Source organism: Rhinichthys klamathensis, unplaced genomic scaffold, assembly GCF_029890125.1.
Source record: "Rhinichthys klamathensis goyatoka isolate OS25496 unplaced genomic scaffold, OSU_Roscu_1.1 h1tg000264l_1, whole genome shotgun sequence".
Classification (NCBI taxonomy): domain Eukaryota; kingdom Metazoa; phylum Chordata; class Actinopteri; order Cypriniformes; family Leuciscidae; genus Rhinichthys; species Rhinichthys klamathensis.
In genome coordinates, this window is record NW_026606785.1 from 785,700 (window position 1) to 806,401 (window position 20,702).

The 20,702-nt window shown below is 38.7% G+C and overlaps 1 protein-coding gene across 1 annotated transcript in view; it reads left to right on the forward strand.

Annotated features, from left to right (window-relative positions):
- The window catches only part of ptk7a (protein tyrosine kinase 7a), a 50,880-nt gene that overhangs the window by 20,698 nt on the left and 9,480 nt on the right, over nucleotides 1-20,702 (forward strand). The window contains exons 2-13 of the mRNA XM_056267852.1: nucleotides 7,163-7,459; nucleotides 7,922-8,024; nucleotides 9,989-10,173; nucleotides 10,290-10,437; nucleotides 11,562-11,692; nucleotides 12,784-13,050; nucleotides 13,692-13,828; nucleotides 15,742-15,877; nucleotides 16,046-16,165; nucleotides 18,792-18,941; nucleotides 19,056-19,200; nucleotides 19,329-19,456. Coding sequence (XP_056123827.1) covers nucleotides 7,163-7,459; nucleotides 7,922-8,024; nucleotides 9,989-10,173; nucleotides 10,290-10,437; nucleotides 11,562-11,692; nucleotides 12,784-13,050; nucleotides 13,692-13,828; nucleotides 15,742-15,877; nucleotides 16,046-16,165; nucleotides 18,792-18,941; nucleotides 19,056-19,200; nucleotides 19,329-19,456 — 1,947 coding nt within the window. The remainder of the gene's footprint in view (nucleotides 1-7,162; nucleotides 7,460-7,921; nucleotides 8,025-9,988; nucleotides 10,174-10,289; nucleotides 10,438-11,561; nucleotides 11,693-12,783; nucleotides 13,051-13,691; nucleotides 13,829-15,741; nucleotides 15,878-16,045; nucleotides 16,166-18,791; nucleotides 18,942-19,055; nucleotides 19,201-19,328; nucleotides 19,457-20,702) is intronic.

The window sequence follows — 20,702 nt, forward strand, 5'->3', positions numbered from 1 at the left end:
ATTACTCTTATTATAATTTTTTTTAAAATGTATTTCCAGTTAATTTAGTGATTCAGCTTATTTCAGTTAATTCCAAAGGCAACATTTCAATTTTTTAATCCAATATTTATTTATTGATTTTTTTTCACAGTACACATGTTTTGAAGATATAATGAATAAAATTCATAGTGAAAATGAAATGTATGTTTGTAAATAAAATGATATAGCGGTGCAGCTCATAAAACACTCAGCAGTGTGAGTCTCTTGAGTTCAAACCTTAGAAATATTAAAATAATTTCCCATTGTTGTAACCCAGCGCTTTCCTGTAAACTACATTTGGAGTTGTTGTTTTCCTGCATTATTCACAGCTTTGGATGGGGGTCAGTCCGGTTGTGTACCAGCGGTGTGGTTCGGTCTCGTGGGAGTTAACAGACTCGCTCTTCTGGTCACGCGGAGCCGCAGATAGAGCACTTTCTTCCTCCTGTTGAAGCCAGAGGAGAGATTATACATCTGTGTTTATTTGTGTAGTTGTGTTAGTGGTTTGTGAGGGTGAGGGTTTGTGGCAGGAGTCTCCCGCTACATCATTGCCCGGCTCTGGTTTGCTGTGGCACTCAGTTCGTAAAAGTTGTGTATAAAGTACAATACTTATAGTGGATGTCTATGGGGCACGTTAAAACTAAACCATTTACACTCAAAATTACAGACTTAACACGTAAACAAAGGAAGCGGCCAAGAAAAAGTTGATTTAGTGCTTTTAAGAGCCCTTTAAAATAAAGTACGTTTTCTTTGGTCTTTTGACATATAAGAGGTCTTTGTACCATTAAAACATCCTGCAAGTTTAATAGGAACAACTTTCCTATAAAAGGAAAAACAAAGTTAAAATATTTTTTTTAAATCCATGACCATTTTAAAATTTGTGTGAAATATTATTTTAAGTGTTGCTTGCAAAAACGTTTTTGTCTGAATTAAGGAATACTACTTTTAAATTCAGAATACAGGAATAAAATGTCCTAAACTTTTTTTTAGATTGTAATCGGGTTTCAAGTCTCTTCTTTAAACATATTTTTTCCTTGGCTTTTTAACACGTGATAATGTCTTGATTTATTAAGTGTTGTAGACTTATGCTCTTATAGTGTTTTACTCTACAGCACTTTGGTCGGTCTTGTGGCTGTTTTTAAATGTGCTCTATAAATAAAAGAACGTGAACGTGAACTTCTAAATAGCTGTCAATGGAGAACGAGGCTTTTTGTCCATTAAAAAGGTCTAGTTACAACATCTACAAGAAGAGTTCATGCTAAATGCCCAAACCTTGATGCTTTGGATATAACTGTCTGTAAAGCATTGTTTACATGGAGCAAACCTAAAATGAGTGATGCCTTTAAACCCTCAGGTAATTTTGCCCCATAGACTTCCATTGTAACTGAGAGACATGATGAAATCATCTATGGGAATGCAATAATGCATGTCCATAGAGATTAACCCCGGACATTCCTTTAGTGCTCGGGTAGTATGGAAATTCTCCATAATGCTAGCAGAAATTAGCCGTTATGAATAAGGTCTGAAGACGTTGATGGTTGTCTTCGACTGCTGTTTAAGGACAATGTCAGGTTCATGAGATCTCGTCTCCGGGATACTTGCATGTAGAGACATTTTTCTGCTTTCATAGACCTATGTAATGACTTCTGTCTGTGTGGAGAACAGCAATGACACAGGCTTACGAATGGATGATGTTCAGTAGTTTTTTCCCAAGTTCTATGGGTGAACATTCCTTGTGAGCATTTTCATAACCACATAATAGTCAGTAGTCAGGTTCCCAACCCATCAAAACAACATTGAAGACTAAGGTATTGTCTGGTAGTGTCTTCAAATGTTGTTTTGATGGGTTGGGAACCTGAGGTAGTGGCTGGACACATAGTTGAAAAACATTTCTTTTTTTTTTTTTTTACTAATGTCTCTGATTTTGTAAGTTTGATTTTAAATTTCGTGATTAATTTCCATGAATCAGTTTAATCATGCCCTAATTGTTGTTTATTAACCCTCTGATTATCTTCATTTGTGTCTACACTCATTATCTTTGGGGTCTCCAGGGACCCCAGACAATAACATTTAATTTTGTAACAGAATAATATATATATTTTTTTTTACAAATGTAATTTTAGTCTGTTTATTAATGTTTTTACTCAACATTTGTGCAGTTTTTGGAGGATTTTTGATATCTTTTAAATTTCTATAAATAAATAAATAAATATTTATTTAAATAGGCTTTTTTACAAAAAACAGCATTTTATGTCAAATTTACTTTATAAAAGACCCAGATTTCTAACTTTCATTTATGGGGATAACATGGATCATTTTAAATGATTTAATGTAAGATTTTTGCCCATTTTTTTGGAAAATGCCGTTTTAAAATAAAAAAACTCACTTTAACCACTAGATGGCCATAGACCTCCACTATAAGCTATTTGCTATGTGATTAACCAAACTACATATCTTTTCACAAGTTTTTCCAGTTGGATTCATATCTAAATATTATAAAATCACAATTATAACACACAAAAAAAACTTTTTGTCAAAGTTTAGCATTTTTTGTACAGACAAAAGTTTTTCAATAATGTTACATTATGATTAGAACCAAACCAACATCAAAATGTTGGATTCTTTAGATTTTATAATTTATTTCAATCATCTGTTTTTCATTTAATTCTACAATTTTAATTCTACAATTTTACTAACTGTAACAGAACAAAAAAATACAGAAATGAACAGTTATATTACATATTGAGTAAAAATACATGACATGAACATCAAAATGCAATGAACTGAACAGCAATAACAAATGAGCAAATAAAGCAGTAAAAAATAAAATGTTAAAAAAAAACAGTGAATGGAGAAAAAAATCGAACAACTAGGAACAATAATTGGTGGTCATCACATACAGTCTCGTTTACAGTGCACTGCAGGTGTTTATGCGTCAGTGCACTGCAGGCAGTATGCATATTATGGAATGGTAAAATGGTAAATGGACTGCATTTATATAGCGCTTTCACAGACACAATGGCCACCAAAGCGCTTTACAATAGCCTTACAAATGTATTACTGTGTGTGTGCATTGTGGATTTTTTTTTGCATTGTTGGAAGTGTGCCACTTTATTTCTGTCTATGTGATCTCCGTTGTTTCTTTGTTGTTTCTGATTTTGATGATGAATTTTGTATATTCACTATGCGGGGTCTCCAGGGACCCCGAAGATAACAAGTGTCGGCATTTTTTTCACACTAACATAAAAACAGATATCATTCCAAATTATTATTTTTTTGTTAGATCTAGACAGTGTTAAGAGGCGTAGAAGTTTTCATACCATTTGGACAAAGAGAATATTTTTTAAAAATTCACTAAAAGTCATTTGCGGGTCAAAAAGACCCCGAAGATAACCAGAGGGTTAAAATATATATGAGTTGTAATATTGTTTTTTATCACTTATGTTTTGTTATATTGGTGCATATAAAAGAAAATAGTGAAATATTCTTTATTATGTAAATAAAAATCACCATATGAGCCATTTCCGAGTATATAATTGGCGAAATGATGTGTGATGGATGGCCCCACATTAATTCACATTCATGTACCAAGCAAAGTCGGAATAATTATCACAAGTCGCAATTGGTACACATCAAAATCTGTCATTGCTTGGCATTAAATGAAAATTCATACATATCGGGTTTTCAGTTAAACACAGTCAGTTTTAAAACGTAAATAAAATAGTTGAGAATAGTTGACCCTCGGCTCAGTGCTAAGGGTTTTTGTTCTGACTCGACCGGGTCATTGGTTTAAATGTTTACTTATCCTGCCAAAATAAGAAAAGATACATTTGCCACCAAAATTTTAGATACTGGTGAAATTTCACAATTCTCAATTCCAATTTCAGTACCACACCCTGATCTACTAGCCTAACTTATGTAAAGTCCAAACTTTATTGTTTTAAGTTTTTCAGGTTGGTCTTATTGCACATGAATGGTTTAAATTGGCAAGACTTTTGCTTTCGTGAGGACCTAACAAACACCGCAGAGGCACATGTATATCAGCACAGATTTATAATTTCACAGATGACACGCATTCAAAAGATACTAACCCGAACTACCCAATTAGATATTTTAGGGGTCACTTGTTGCCTTCAGGGGGTTTCAGACTGCCGTAAATCGGCCTGTGTTTTTGATGTTGTTTTACTGGGATGGGAACCTTTCGGATCTTAAAATAACAGCTGGGCGCACACGGGTAAAGACCGGAAAGCCGAAAGTATACTTCCCTTGTCCGCATAATTGCACTCCGGCTCATGACGTTGATTTCATCATAGCTGATGACCCTCGGACATCGCATGTGATTTGAGCACATGAAAAGAAAGGTCCTCTAGAACGCATCCATCCATTCTCCCGGTCAACAGATTATACTTGGAAAGGCTTGTGCACGCTTGTATACTCAAAATGAAGTATACCTGGACCTTAAGATGACTATATGACCTGCTCTCAAGGATAGTATACTGACACAGGTGCGGGCGGAGATGGCAGACTCATAAGACGGCAACAGATGGATGAAGAAACAGGGTTTCATAGGCTGATGTCACGTTGACATCATGTCAGAGTGAATTAAAGAGAGGTTATCTCGCTCCTAACAGGTGCAACCTTCCTTTACCCCCTTGCACTCATGAAATCTCTCAGTGAGGTTCAAACTTCAGTCACTCATCGCAGCTGTTTATTGAATATGTTTTACTCCACTCCACAGGGAATCCGGGCTTCATTTCCCATTCCCAGTGCAAGCTGGTCCTCTCCCAGCGTGAATTGTGCTTGTTGGAGCGTGACCGACTACTGTCTGTCTGTCTGAATGTGAAGTCTTCTGGTGAATGAAAGCTTCACTCTGCAGGGTTGAAAATGGGCAGAGGCGCCAAAGATTTAGAGATCCTGTCGTTCACCAGGGCTGCCTTTTGTTTTATCCCCCCCCTCCTCTTATATGTGAAAGTTGGCATGTTGGAAGGCTGTTCTTACAGGAGTCATATAAAAACACATCAACTGTGTTTGAATCACATATATCTCTCAATATCTCGCTGTTGCTTCCTTCTACACTGTTTCTGCACCAAACACATTTCCATTATTCATCAATGGCTGCAGATATTGAGAATGCTGATGGTATGCTGATATAGCACTTTTGCTTTAATGTAAAGTAGGAAAACAACACATGGGTTGCTGACAAGATTTGCCAACAAGTGACTTATAATGTGCTGGTTGTTTTTAATTAGTCAGTCAAAGTTATTAAGGAAAGGAAATCAGACTGAACTGTTACTGAGTTCACAACTGACTCCTTCACTAAACCAGTCATTTTTTGGTGGTGTCCGATTCGAAATAAACCTGGAACTGCAGTGTCCTAAACACTCACGTTATTCCTCAAAGGTGAGAAACTTGAGCCTGGAGAGCCAAAGCAGTGATGTCTAAGAATTTTTACCAATATTTACCTAAAAAAGTAAATATTTCTACCAATTGGAAATAAATATAAGAAGGTTTTTTTATTTTTATTTGTACCTACGTTTCTGGCACATAGAAGGCCTTGTGACTGAGAAAACATGCTGGAGGTGCAAGTTTACCTTAAGAAAAGTAAAACATTTTTATATTTTGCTCAAAGTAATACTAAAAACAAACAACGTAGCCTATATAATCTAACAATCAACTCTCATCATGAGCACAAAACAAAGTTAACTGGTCATTTCTATGATTTTTGTCTTCCCTTGTCATCTCTAAATAATTTTCCAGTTTTTAACATTGTTTATTATGAAATGCTGATTAATAATGTTAAATGTATGGAAAACAAACGTCTAAATGCGCCACGTTAACTGGTTTAGTTAAATGGTCGGAGTCATCTGTATGATGGATATAAACAATTGTATTTGCTGCATTCTCGTTTTCTGCATTTATACTTTCTGTTTTAAGTATGTATTCTGCTGCTCACCGTGTTTCTGCTACTGTTGTTGTAAAATAACCGCGTCGTCTGCAGCTCTTAATCTGGCTCTTTACGTCTTTAGCGGGAGAGGGAAGCAACGCACACGAAGCGGTAAGGGCTTAAAGTAAAATATTAGAGGATGTAGTGCCAAAAGATAATTACCTTAAACAACCCTGAGTGCTTGTGGCGTGAACCGCTCCGTTGTTTTGACTCGCGGCTCACTTTAAACTAGAAGCGGTAAAATGTCGCAATTATGTCCCGCGATCCGGATGTAACCAAGCCGGGGTCCGCCGTTTGAACACCACTGATTTAGGTTATATTAGCTGTGCACTCTATGTACTTTAGTGCTTCTGAACAACCATCTTTGTTGAGTGATTCTGTATTAATTTGCTTGGTTGCTAAATGTTTAATTCAGTTATATTGCTTGTCCTGCACCTGATCAGCCTGAAAGTAGCCAACTATTTTTTATCGGTTTATTTGTTTGTGTTAGGCCAGACCGATATGTCAAATATATTGACAGTATTTTAATAAAATAAAATATCTATCCTATTATTAAACAACAACCCCAACCTCCCCCCAAGCAATCACCCAGAACACCCTAGCATGTTGGTATGGCTGTTTCTTCATGAAAATCAAATGTGATTTGAAGTTAAATAATGTTATCCAAATGAATGAAGGTAATGCATCATGTAAAAACCCACACTTTGCAATGGTGCATGCTGCATATGTATACAGTTCACGAATTCAGATTCAAAACTCGCATCTCATGCTTCAAAATGTCTTTCAGTAGTATACAATCCAGGTGCTCTAGCCACACTTTGATCTGAAACAAGGCCAATGCCAACGGTTTTACTCAAATACATAATGCTAAGGGTTATCGTTTGGGTCAGATCGACTGGTGGTCAGCATTGAAAAGGTCCAGTTCTTGACTCGTCTACCCCAGCTGTCTAAAGCACACCTGGGCTTCTGGCCTTGAAGTTCCAGCTGGATGAAAACAATGAACAAGTCTGAGGGAGGGTGAGGGGGTGTTCTGCTCTTTTTCAAAGCTACATTCTTTCACCTGCGTTTCAGCATCTTACTAATCAACATCACAAGTTGTCCGCCTGGACATGTAAGCGCTGAGACTGATCTACTAGATTAGTTTTTTGGCACCGCACTGGTTATCTTTGCTCATGCCTGTGTTTTGTTTTCTTCTCTTCATAGTGATCCTTGTCCAGGCTGGCTCTTTCTATTTCACCAAGGAGCCAAAATCCCAGGATGCCCTGCACGGGCGCAGTGCCATGCTGCGGTGTGAAGTAAACGACCCTCAAGGTGTCATCTACACCTGGAAGCACAACGGCGAGACCGTCACCAATTCAGAGCGACGATTTCTGGAAGGGGGCAACCTGAAATTCACTGCCATTGACAGAACGTTGGATTTAGGAAACTTCCAGTGCTTTGCCTCAAAGAACACCAGTGGTGAAGAAGAGCGCACCGGCGAGGCCTCCTTCAATATCAAATGTGAGTGTAACGCCCATGCATCGCTCAAAATATCCCTCCTTAACAAGTTAGTTAAACTCCATGTGTTTGCTGCCTCTTGGAAATGCTTTTCCTGGCGTGTAAAACACATGTGAACCATTGGCCCTTCTTGGCCTGCCTACTTCACCCCCTTTGCGACTGCAGTAAGCTAAACAACGCCCGCGTGAGAGAAGGTTATTTTGAGCCAGCAAGTGGAAGCCAGACAAAGCGCCCCTTTATATCCAATGCCAAGATTAATTGGTTGAAATGCAGCGTCCGGCCGCTTGTGTCAGATAACAAGTAAGGTCAACTAAATGGAGAGGCCTGTTTTTGCAGCGGGTGCAAAGCATGACCAGATGGTGTGAATGGGGGAGTTTGTTTTTGATGAGTGCAGTGGGTTTCAACAAGAGTTTCAGCCATCTCCTGATCATCAAGCTGTCGGTCTTTAACACATCTTTCTTACAGGGTTGGAAAGTGGTGCAGTGAGTCTGAAGAGTCCAGAATCAGTGGCAGAGATTGAGAGCTCCTCTCAAGTGATACTACGGTGCAACATAGATGGACACCCACGGTGAGCAATTGCATGTCTGATTCCTAGCCTTAGGTCAGGAACATGCTGTGGAAGCGAGGGCGACGCAAGCTCAAATTCGCATGTCATTGAGTTCTGCAGTTCATAATGCAGAGCAGGTACTCATTATGTTCTCATCGTAAAGGTCCGGATATACTTAATTTTCTGCGCTCCGCTCCGTCTAGCACAAGACTTTCAAAGTAGTATACTCCAGATTGACTCTGGTGCATTTAGTGGACCTTTCTATTTGAGTGTTAAAATCACTTGTGTGGTAGTACGAGGTGCAAACGGCCGTGTGCTCAGACAGCAGCAGACTGCTGATGATGGAAATTGCATATCTGTGCGCCAGAGCAGAACGCAGACAAGGGAAGTATAGTTCTGGCATAAGCCAGGGGTTTCCAGTCCTGCTCCTGGAAGGCCTGTCCTGCAGATTTTAGCTCCAATCCTAATTAAACACACCTGGATCAGCTAATCAAGTTCTTCAAGATCACTAGAAACATCCAGGCTGGTATGTTGGGGCAGTTTGGAGCTAAGCTCTGCAGGAGCAGGTTTGGACACCCTTGATTTAAGGGGTGCATAACTTATATCTAGCTACCGGAATAACAACATGTCCGCTATAATGACAGACACATTTGATGGTAAATTGCTCCTTGAGGATTTTATTACCACCACAGTGTGCACGTTTAGTATGTTGCCCAAACATTCAGATCACGACCACAAATATCACATGTAGTTTTCCAAAATTCTACTACAAAATGCACATAGTCCAATTTTATCACTTAAAACTCATCTTTGATCCCCAATCACAGTGAATGATGTCTACTTTGAGCCGTCAAACACTGCAGTTGTAGCTGAGATAGGAAAAGTCGAGAAGATGCTGTTTTCTGTTCTACAAAAGCAAATCCACTTTGATGCACTTCCAAAGGATGAGTACTCACGCTGGTAAATTGCCCCCTCGAGAATGTTATTTCCACCACAGTATGCACGTTTAGTATGTTGACCAAACAATTAGATCACGACCCAAAATTATTTGGTAACATTACAAAATGCACATAGCAACGTGTGATTTTTGACAACATGCAAACAAACTACATGGAGAAAGAGCTTGTGGCCACGTGTGGTTCTTCCACTCAGTTTCATTGGTTGCTGGTCAATGTTGCTGTCTTGCTTGTTGGAGACAGTGTACTACAAGTTTGAAATTCATAGCATTCATAGCATCTCTGACTACTTGGAGCGTGCTATACAGATGGCAATGTTGTCAAAGCGATCCCCGTTCACACGGATCATTGAAAATGACTAAAACTGCTGTATTATTCATGCCAGGCCAGTAGTTGGCGATGTCACTTTGTAAAGAAACACTACGCGCCTATAGACAGAACACTAAATACACGTGCGCATGACGTCACCGTGTAAACTTCAAAAACATGAATTTGTAAAAACGGTATCGTTTCCAAAAACATGAACTTTGAAACCGGTTTTCAGGCCCCCAAAACGCCACTGTCGTGTAAATGAACGGACCGTAAAGTAGGGGGCTTTTGAAGGGCTTCCTTCCTCAGTACTTCAGTTCTAACTCTGCTGCAACACACCTGCCCTGTTATTTTCAAGTAATCCTGAACCAGCTAATTAAGGTGCTCATGTGTGTTTGATTTAAGGCTGGAGCTAAATGAGTGCTAGGCAACTCTGGCCCTCGAGATCCACTTTCCTGCAGAGTTTATCTCCAATCCTAATCAAACACACCTGAACAAGCCAATCGAGATCTCTAGGATGACTAGAAAGCTACAAGCAGGTGATTTTGATGCTGAACTCTACAGGAAAGTGAAACTTGAGGGCCCGAGTTGCCCAGTCCTGAGTTAAACTCTGCAGCTTGGGAGCTCTTCAGGAGCTGGGTTGGCGACCCCTTATCTAGAGTAACTTCTTGTGAAGTTTTCGTCAGCTATAAATAACCCTTCCCCCGACTGAATCTACAGGCCAACCAATCGCTGGCACAGAGATGGAACACTATTAACAGAGAAGAGCTACAAAATAAACAACAAAGACAGAACCCTTATGCTGCCGAATGCCAGTCCTGACGACAACGGCCTCTACTACTGCTGTGCAAAGAACGCAGCGGGCCAAGTGTGCAGCAATGGCAACTTCACACTCAACATCATAGGTATGCGTGCTTCTCATTGTCTAATTGAACCACAGGCACTTATATTATATACAGGCACTATAATTTAAGTTTTACGTTCCCCTTATGTAATGAATGGCATTGATCTCCCTCTGTAGATAAGAGTTTTCCTCAACCCGTGGTGAAGCCAGAGGATTTGGTGGTCATGAAGAATGAGGAAGCGCTTTTCCACTGCCAGTTCACGGCTGAACCGCTGCCTACCGTTGAGTGGTACCATGAGAATGAGCTGGTGGCCAACAAGAGCCGGTACTACATTTCAATTCAGTTTGCGTGTAATTACTAGAAATTTTGTTCTTTATAAAGTTTGAAAAAGATATTTGCTCTTAAAATGAATGCAACTTTAGAAACATGTGAACTGCTTTAATTGTGTATTCAAATAGAACAGTTGGATTCTGAAAGTAAAAATCCCATTCATTTGCTTTATAGGAATTCATTAAATAGTGATACATTTATTTGAGATTTTTTAACACTGCAAATTAGCTCACACATTGGGTCTCATTCATGAAACATTTGTAAATATACAAGTAAATATGAGAGTGATTTGCGAGTAAAGAGACCTTCCCGAAAACTCATCTCCTGATTCACAAATACTTCGTAAACGTCAGATGTGATAGTGAAATGTGTGTGTGTGTTAATGAATTCCAATCAGTCGCAAATGGGATGCGCGTGCACGCTCATTCTCAATTACCATAAATCCCGCCCATTAAATCTGACTGACAACTATATATGGGCATCATATTATGACACCAAACGAAGGATTTCAACGTCTTCTCAAAAACGAATGAAAAAGAAAAATTTCTCAGATGCAGAAATCGAAGTTTTATTATCAGAAGTTCATTCAAAACACCACATTTTATCTTCAAGCGTAGGCTACATAGTGGCGTATCAGGTCCTAAAAAAAGCAAGCTTGGCAGTATATTACAGATGCAGTTAATGGAGATTCATCTGTTAATCAAACAGTCCCAGAAGTAAAAAGAAAAACCGTATGTAATTACTATATATAATATTTCTTCAAAATGCTGTGTAAATATGTACCCGATTAAGGGGAATTAAAATGCAGCCTTAGTCATTAATGAGCAAAACGTTCGGGTGTTAAGCGCACTGTTTACGCGTGGCTGGAGAAGGTGTAGATTTCTTTCGTACCAACTAACATTTGGAAAATACGAACATTTTAATGAATTCGAAAATTTACGCCAGAACAACTTTACACACGATTTACACAAAAATTCGTTCTGCTCGTGTTTCATGAATGAGACCCATTGTGTGAAAATAAATACACCAGCCATTGTAGCATTTGTCAGCCACTTGTTCTGTCCATGATGATTATAAACTGATAATGTATGGATGCATTTCCTCTATTTCTCCTACAGTGTCTTTATTCTGAGCAATGGATCCCTCTTCATCACTCAGGTGAAGCAGCGAAACACAGGCCAGTATAAATGTGTGGCACAAGGACCCCGTGGCCCTCCTGTCTCTCTCGAGGCCTCGCTGCGAATCGCAGGTAACAAGCTGAGACCTGTTCATGTGGAGTTAGACATGCAGTGGTGTAGTGTACAGGCCTCTTTGGCCCATATAATCAAACGTATGTAGGAGCGAGAAATATCAGAGGGATTACCCATGAGTTTATTATTGCATTTTAAATTCATTTTGATTTTCAAACATGTCAGGGTTATAACTTATTAAACGAATGAAATTGAAAAAAGAATAACAAACCTCAAAGCTTCACTACATAATATTTTACAACTTTTAACCGCCAAATCAATGTCATGTCAACATCAAGAAGCATGCAGGAAAAAACAGGAAGTGATGTTATATAGACAGAGGACCCCTGTAGACATTTGACTAATTTGATCTTTTTTTTATATATATATATATGCTATGGTAACACACCATAGTGTGGTGTTAAATTAAGACTTGTCTTGAAAGTGGCATAAAAGTTTTTAAAAGTGCCCCTATCCCCCCAAATATTACATTTCATGCAGTGTGTAATACTAGCTGCTTGTGAATGTAAAAGAGCTGTGAAGTTTTAAAGATCAAATAAAGTTATCGTCCCCTAAAAGAAAGAATCAGTTCTGAACTGCTGAAACAAGTTAATTCAAGTAATTCCAGTCTCACTTCCTGTTACAAACCCACGTAACAATGTTAAACATTTGCATAATGCCTGTCTATGGTTTTCATTGGCTGCCCATGAATGATGTGTACTTTGACCCTCAAACACTGTAGTTGAGACAGAGACTCCAAAATAGCATAATAAGGGCGCTTTAAAGAAGTCCTTAAGGTATGGAATCGTTAAGTGGAACCCTAATAATAATCCTACTGTGTCTCACTGGTACTGTCTAGTGGCCCTCCCATACTGGTGAACTCTGGGATCCTGATGCAGTAAATCTTCAGAGCGATTAACTGCGGCTTCAGTGATGAAGCTCATCTAATCCCTTTCTGTTTCCAGCACCTGCTTGAGTGCTTTTACAGGACTGAGCCGCTTACACAGCTCAGATGTCATTGTTTTCACCGAATAAGGGGCTGCTTAAGAGTCCATGTTTTGCTCTCAAACGTCTCCATCTAACCTGTTTCGTGTCTGCGTTTTCCCCTCAGAAATCGAGGACATGATGCCTAAACAGTCCAGGGTGTTCACCGGAGACTCTCTGGAGCGAGTGACATGTCGACCTCCCCATGGGCACCCGGAGCCAGAGGTTTGGTGGGAACATGCGGGACAGCGAGTTCCACCCACAGGCAGAGTATCCCAGGATGGACTGGACCTGATTTTCAGTCCCACTCGTGGCGAAGACTCTGGGATCTACACGTGTTTTGCACTAAACAAGGCTGGACTGAAGAAACAAGAGTTGACGGTCACTGTGGCCAGTAAGTCTCAGGCCAGAAACACTCAGATGTGAATGCTTGGCCAAAGTTTTGCAAGTGCCTGTTCTTCTGTTAGTGTACGCAAAGGTGGTGACAGTTTTCTTCAAATGTCTGTGCCATTGTTTAACTGATTTGGTCAGCTCTTCAAACTGTTGCTGTGCCATTAAAGTAGTTGACCTGAAAGGGATACCTGTGCTAATAGAGCACTAAGAGACATTTCAGCACGCAACAACGCAAAATAAGTCAAGCTTGTGTTCCTCAATGCATTTAATGTGCGTATTTCAGTAGCATATGTTTCGGGCCCAACTGTCCTCTACTGAATATCTCACATTCCACCAACTTTTCTTCATAATGGCCAATACTACCTTATGAATGTGATCTTCGACATGAAGTCAAGAAAGTCTGTTAGTGTGACACAATAGGACCTTTCAGGACTTTAAATAAATTACTACTCTCAGTTGAAAAACTTCTCTTGGAGACTCGTCAGCTGAAGTAACCAGAGTTGAATGATTGGATACAAGTTTATGCAGAAATAAAAGAAATATTCCTTCACCAGATCACTGCTGTAAAAGTGTGACGTGATGATGTTTAAACTGATGCCATGATTCCTGTTGTGATCCTGAACATCTGTTTTGCGTGTGCAGCCAAACCGGAGTGGGTCCAGAAACCCGTGGACAGCCAGCTGGAGGAGGGGCGCGCCGGGTACCTGCACTGCCACACACGCGCCACGCCTGAACCCGAGGTCACGTGGTACCGCAACATGCAGCCAATCACCGCAGAGGTGAGGGGGACAGTGACGTCATGCTGATATCATATTTGTAATGCGATCTCTAGCTGTGTCCTGAGGCCAGTGAAACCTTTTGATGTTTCTGAAAATGAAGATGTGGTGATTTTTCTACTGGGGAAAGACGATCCTCTGCTGCACCGTAGATCATGAAGCAAATATTAACCCTCATGTTGTTTTCCGGACATTTTGACCTGGAGAGGATTTTCTTTTTCCTGAAATCTTATTGCATTACTGACTTTAGTCACATGTATAACAACTAATCTTGATCATTTTTGTACTTTTTGGGTTGTTTTTTTTCATACCTTGTTCCACATGTGATGTCCCTGGTGAATAATGACTGGCCTACAAAAAATTCCTTATGAATCTGTCAGTATGCTATGTCATTAACAGTTATTGGAGTCAATCTTTTTGTGCACTTGTTTTCTTTCAATTAAGACAGGCTTTGTATTTAGAGGCCAAGCACCGAAGGTGCACAAGCAACTATTGTATCCATTAGTCGTGTCCTCCTTCCTCCTCCTCCTCCTGCTGCTCTTGAGTCTATTTCAGCCCATAGAACCGTATGCTAAAAAGTTATGAAATTTGGCAGAGACGACAGTCAGAACATTAACCATAGCAAATTTGGAGTCTCTACCTCAATCCCTATAGTGCCACCAATTGTCGAAAGTTGCACTCATGTTTATGCTAATAACTTTTGGACCGTAAAGGACAAAATTATTTTTTTCTCTCTGATTCCATGGCTTAAGACGATTAGATTAGACGTCATTTTCTGAAAAACCTACCTTTTTGAACTCCTAGTTACTCAGATGTTTAAGGTTTAACCAGATCATCGTCAGACTATGCCGACAAAAATTATGGAAATCAAGTTGATTCTGCAAAACGTTTTTGAATAACGCACAAACAAAAATGAACTTGAGCCTATATCTCTGTAATGTATTCATTTTCGTATTCTGACCAAACTTGGCGTGTGTTATGGCAACCATGATCTGAGGATAGCTGCATAATTTCGGAGCAGTGCCACCTATTGATCAGGAGATATGAAAAATATAAAATTGCCCATTTTGGGCATCTGCCATTTTGAATTGTCGTAAAACGCAATATTTTACGAACACGTTTGCATATTACAGAACTCTGTATGACCTGTAGGTAGTCAAAGAGTTTAGAGACAGCGCCACCATGTGGTAAATTATAATGACAATTCAACAAATTGTAATAACTTTTGATACATTTTGGCTACTTTATTAAAAATGGTTTTAATGGATTCTTTTGGTCATGCCGACAACATAAATACTAATTTTGCCATAGAGTCCATGAGTCGGCCAAACATCCTGTCATTTTGATTTTGACCTTATGCACCTCAGTTTTTGAGTGAAAAAAGTTCACTCAAGCTTGTTCACCTAAAAAAACCTGAAGTTCAAACAGATTAAATCCAATATTTGGGAATAACATGGCATAATGAGAGATTTATAAGCAATTTTTCAGAGACTGGTCATTTTTGACTGGAAACACCAAATTAGGATTTTCAACACAGCACAAAAATACCAAGTTCTGGCATGAAGCTGTAGATGGCGCAGGCTGATCCTTAACTCAGGTCCTTAACTCATTTGGTAGCGATCGTGTCTTCATCTACATATAGCGCAGCTGATTGGTTGCTGTTGGATCAGTGTCAACATTCAAACAAATACCGCGCTCTCAGAAACCCTGCTCCTTCCCCAGCTCCACCTGTATAGATCTGCTACGGGGGTTATTTCATTTGTTACATGTGCAGCTGCATGTTTTACATGCTCACTCACAGGCACAGCAATGCCATGCCAATCCCTCAAAGAGTTGTCATGACAGTAATGTTGTTATCATGTAGTCTTTTTATTTAAATGTGCCTAACACACACGCTCTCTTTGTGTTTTCTAAAGGACGTTCGCTTCAAGCTCTTCTCCAATGGAACTTTGCGCATAAATAACGTGGAGGTGTATGACGGCCATCTGTACGGCTGTGAGAGCAGAACGGAGGCGGGAAAACTGAATGCCCAGGCACGGGTCTATGTACTCGGTGAGGGACATTTGTTACGTGCTGATTGTTGTTTGGTAGTGGTTTTTTTTTTTGATTGCCTGAATGTCAAGGGGGCTGATAAAATGCCTATAATATATAAAAGCCTTTGAGGCTGTGCGGTTCAGAGCACTTCTCACCAAGTGCTCGCTGTTACGGTATCTGTTTCAGAGCGTCTGAAGTTCACGCCGACGCCGCAGGCCTACCAGTGCCTGGAGTTCAACAAGGAAGGACATCTGCAGTGTTCTGCCAAGGGCCGACAGATCCCCACCATCCGCTGGATCAGAACAGGTGTGCAGAGAAAGAAAGATGCAACTTTACTACTTTGTGAATTGTTACCCCAACAGCTTTCAAAATAAATGTGTGGAATATTGAATAAACCTAAGACTTAATATCCTAATCTGTATATACTGTAACATATTTGCACACCCTAAGTCATAATTTTCAAGGTGAACATTTCACAAAACTAAAATGATTTGAACAATTCTGACACTTTGTGATTCTCAACGATTGGTGAAACATGTTCATAGTTAATGTGATGAACCAACTGTTTACTCTTGAGGGAAAGTGATGCATCCAAGTTAGGACTGAGAAAAACTTACGCAACACGTTTCATATTTTGTTACCTAATGAAGTGATATTCGGACATTTTGCGTGACTTGTCCAGAAATATTTTGATGCCACTGTACGTGTTACAAAAAGTTAAACTAGGGCTGTCACGATTCCTCGATTAAATTAAAGTACTCGATTTAAAAAAAAAATCTCGATAGCAAGTTACGCAAAATACCGGAAGTGGCGCGTTCCACAGACGAGAATCCATGAACCGCATTATTAGGCCGTTTTCTAAATATGCGAATTGTTGTTCATCGCGATTTCAAAATGAAAGTTTAAGCCTTCGCTCTGAGTTTGCGTGTTTTGATGTCCACATATTCCTCTTGAAGATAATACAGTGGCTGTAGCATCTCTATTGTAAAGTAGACAAAGATTAAGTAAACATTTGAATTAAATATCGTTTGGCCAATATTAAACAAGGATTTGATCTGCTGTAAAGTGTAACAACACCAGGCCGTTGTCGCCATCTGCAGGCATTTGTTATAATACATATTGTACATAAGATGATTGTTTATATTGCTGTATGTATTTTAACAGTGTTGTTCTATGAAAACATATGATTAGTTGCTTTTGATACTTTATTTGAACCAAATATTATTGCCTCGTTGTTATTATATATGAAGAGTTTGGTTCCAAAACGCGATAAACGCCATTTAAAAAAAAAAATTAGTTACTGCAAAAATCAGTATTGTATCTGGTTGGTATTGAAAAGTCAATCTTTAATTTTAAGTAAAATGCGATATCCGCCGTGTTATTCTGTCATGTTTTCTCCCTTTCTTTCCAAACCGCGACAAACGCCAGTCTTCCTTCTCTGCAGAATGCGATATATCCGCTCTCAACCAATCACAACGCACCATTCCACGCAATAACGGCTTACCACAAAATACCCGGCTTCCTAGTTTTGCTTATCTATTTTGTACTTTTCGATCAACAAACAAACAAAAAAAAAGAATAATTTTGACGGCATTGATGAACCTGTGGTTTTTTCTGCGGTGGGTGAGAAACGTAAGGCATCGAAATCGAATCATTTAAGTGAGGAGATTAAGAAGATGAGGCACTCCGGAGGAGGAAAAATGTTTTCAATCTTCTTTACAGTTCTATTTTGAACAGTTTTACACATATTTTATATTAATGCAATGGATTTAATAGTATGCACAAGACAACAAATTCAGTGTATAAAATGAATGGGATTTTTGTTCATTGTTTAAAACTTGAAGCATAACTCTGCCATTATTCAACCCATAGCCCTGTTGAGCAAGGTCACTGTGAGCTATTGATAGCTATTCCTTTACCTATGGTTGTGGTGACCTTGCTCAACAGGGCTAGGGGTTGAATAAAAATCTTTTAAAAAATCTTATAGGCCTAAACAAGTGATATAAAATTGATACTATAATATGTGAATCTTTGAAAGTAGCCTACGTGTTTTTGTCTGTGAAAACTTACTAAAAATATTATACTAATAAACTTACGTTGTTGTGTATTTTCAACAGTTTCAATATGGAAAAAAAAAACTTTTATGTTGATTCAATGGATTTATTGCATTTTGGGGAAAAAATCATCCGTTTTTATAATAAATCTTTGAAAATCAAAACCTGGATTTTTTTTTTTTTTTTTTTTGTTATGACCTAAAAATGCTATGTGAAAGTTTGAAACAGAAAATAGTGGTTTTCATCTTTCCACTTTCTTGGTAAAGAAAACACATTTTTACTCAAATTAATCTAAATGGATTTATTGCGTTTTGGAACCAAACTCTTCATATGTATTTTAAGTCATTTTAAATGCTTAGGTCTATTTTTACCACAAAATATCCAATTACTCAATTAATCGTCAAAATAATCGATCGATTACCAAAATCATCATTAGTGACAGCCATAAACGAGATATCTGGTTTATGTACCTTTAAACTCCAAATATCCTTTAAAATTCTTCCCTTTTAACCTCTCAAAAAAGTCTTCTTTTTTTTTTAGCAAACTTTGGCTGAATCTGAAGCTAAAACTATCATATCTGATTTAGCAGCAAGGTCCCTTCTCTGGATTCTGTCAACTTTATGTAATTGTCATAATTATTATATTATATATATTGTGACAATTGACTTGAATCTTTAATTATCTTTTTAATCAGCTATTAGATGTTATAAAAGACTTAGGATTCGGTGTAAACACAAATCATATTTAGGTTATAAATGACTGTAAAATTATGAACTTCTCCACTTGGTTAAGAAATTGTGTGTCCTTGAAATGGGAAACAACTGGTGCTGGAAAAATAGATGTTGATGTAGTGAGTGTGTGTGTGTGTGTGTGTGCAGATGGCAGTGATATCCCAGTGTTGGTGGAGCAGCAGAGGGGCACACTGCACTTCACCAAAGTCACACGGGCCGACGCGGGCAACTACACCTGCCTGGCCTCCAACGATCAGCAGGGAGAGATCAGAGCAGTCGTCCAGCTCACCGTCGCAGGTACAGCGGACACAGAGCTAGCTGTGGTTGATGGAACTAATTCATGCACTTCTGTTTCCCTTGATCTCCATCTTTTTGTATCCTTTGACTCTTAACTCCTTTCCCATTCATTAGTTTATGTGGCGTTTAAGCTCAAGCCAGAGAATACCACAGTATATCAGGGACACACTGCAGTACTTCACTGTCAGGCCACTGGAGACCCTCATCCCTTTATCCAGTGGAAGAAAAAAGACAAGTTTCTGGAGGCAGACAAGAGCAGGTAAATCACAAACATCATCACAATTTCGTCTTTCTCGAGTTCAAACTGAAGCGGGTTCATTTGAAGATGTCAGATATTACAAATTTGAACATTTCAGTGCTGATTCCTCTTGATTATTTCTGATTCAGATTCCAGAAGATGCCCAACGGCTCTCTGGTCATTCATGACGTCAGCACGGAGGACACTGGGAGCTACACTTGCATCGCAGGGAACAGCTGTAACATTGCACACACTTCGGCAGAGCTCTACGTTGTGGGTGAGTCCGACACCCTCCACGTTCTTCAATTATTAGTTAGGAGCCATCAAATCGGTTGGTTTTGTTATTTTCTGGATGGGTGTCCATTGCAGCTCCTAAAACTGGAATGGTTTTACAATTTGGCTCATGGTATCAACACCTGTCATGCCGAATTTAAGGTTTATTTCAAACCCTCTGGCACCACCAACAGTTTTAATTTGCATGTACATTTAAAGTAATTTGATTTCAATGATTTGCTCGGCCAAATTTTTCCAATGTCACCAAGCACTTATTTTTAACTCCTTCTGGTTATATTTTGGTACCCACTTTTCATCATCCAATTCCTTATGGATTAAATGTTTTTTTTTATCATTGAATTCAATTTCTCTTTAGAATGTGTAAAATGCAAATTGCAAACTTTGAACTTTGTTGAAAACATAGTTTTCCAACTTCTATTGCATTCTTTGGCTATTCCCTAAATTTTGGTCAGATTATGTTGAGGCTATCCTAGTTAAGTTATTAAAAGCTGTTTTTAAGTTTCCTGAGCAATTGCAAAACAGAGCCACATTCCCAAAAAAACACAAAATTATATGTTTGAATACTTGGCACTGAATTAAATGATCTTGAATGCCAACTTTCAAGGTCGACCAGATTGCCTGTCTACCATTTTGAATTTTGTCAAAAATGTATCTGTGAAGACACCAAACAGAAAATAAAGATGCAGTCATTTGCGAATTTTCACGAACAAAAAAGGTCTGTTGTCAATAGTTTAGCATTGTTTGAAGCACAGCTCACACAAGTCACTTTCAAACCAAACAGCTTTCTGCTGGTCAACACTGCAAAATCTGTGTGACCAACTTGAACTAGTTTCAAAATTTGAGTGAATAAATTTCCTATTGAAATGACTGGGATTTCACTCACTCTTCCAAACTATTCTAACTCAAAGAGAAAATGTTTTTAAGTAAAGACTGAAGTGTTGTCAGAAGCTTAATGGTGGCGATGTTGAAGTCATGTGATGTGGTGTAATTCATTTTTAGTCTAACTTTGGCATTTACTTTTGGAGATTTGAATTTATAAATTCATAGATTGTTGATTTGTGAAGATTACCATGATGAACAAATTGTGTAAGAATAAACTTTTGTTGGTCACAGAGCGTATTTTTCTGCAATATTTTAAAAACAATTGGACAAAAATACTGTAATACAGTTTCAAATGGACAAGCACTTTGAAAGTTCACCCTAAACTAATTTTGGCCTGTCAAGGACAT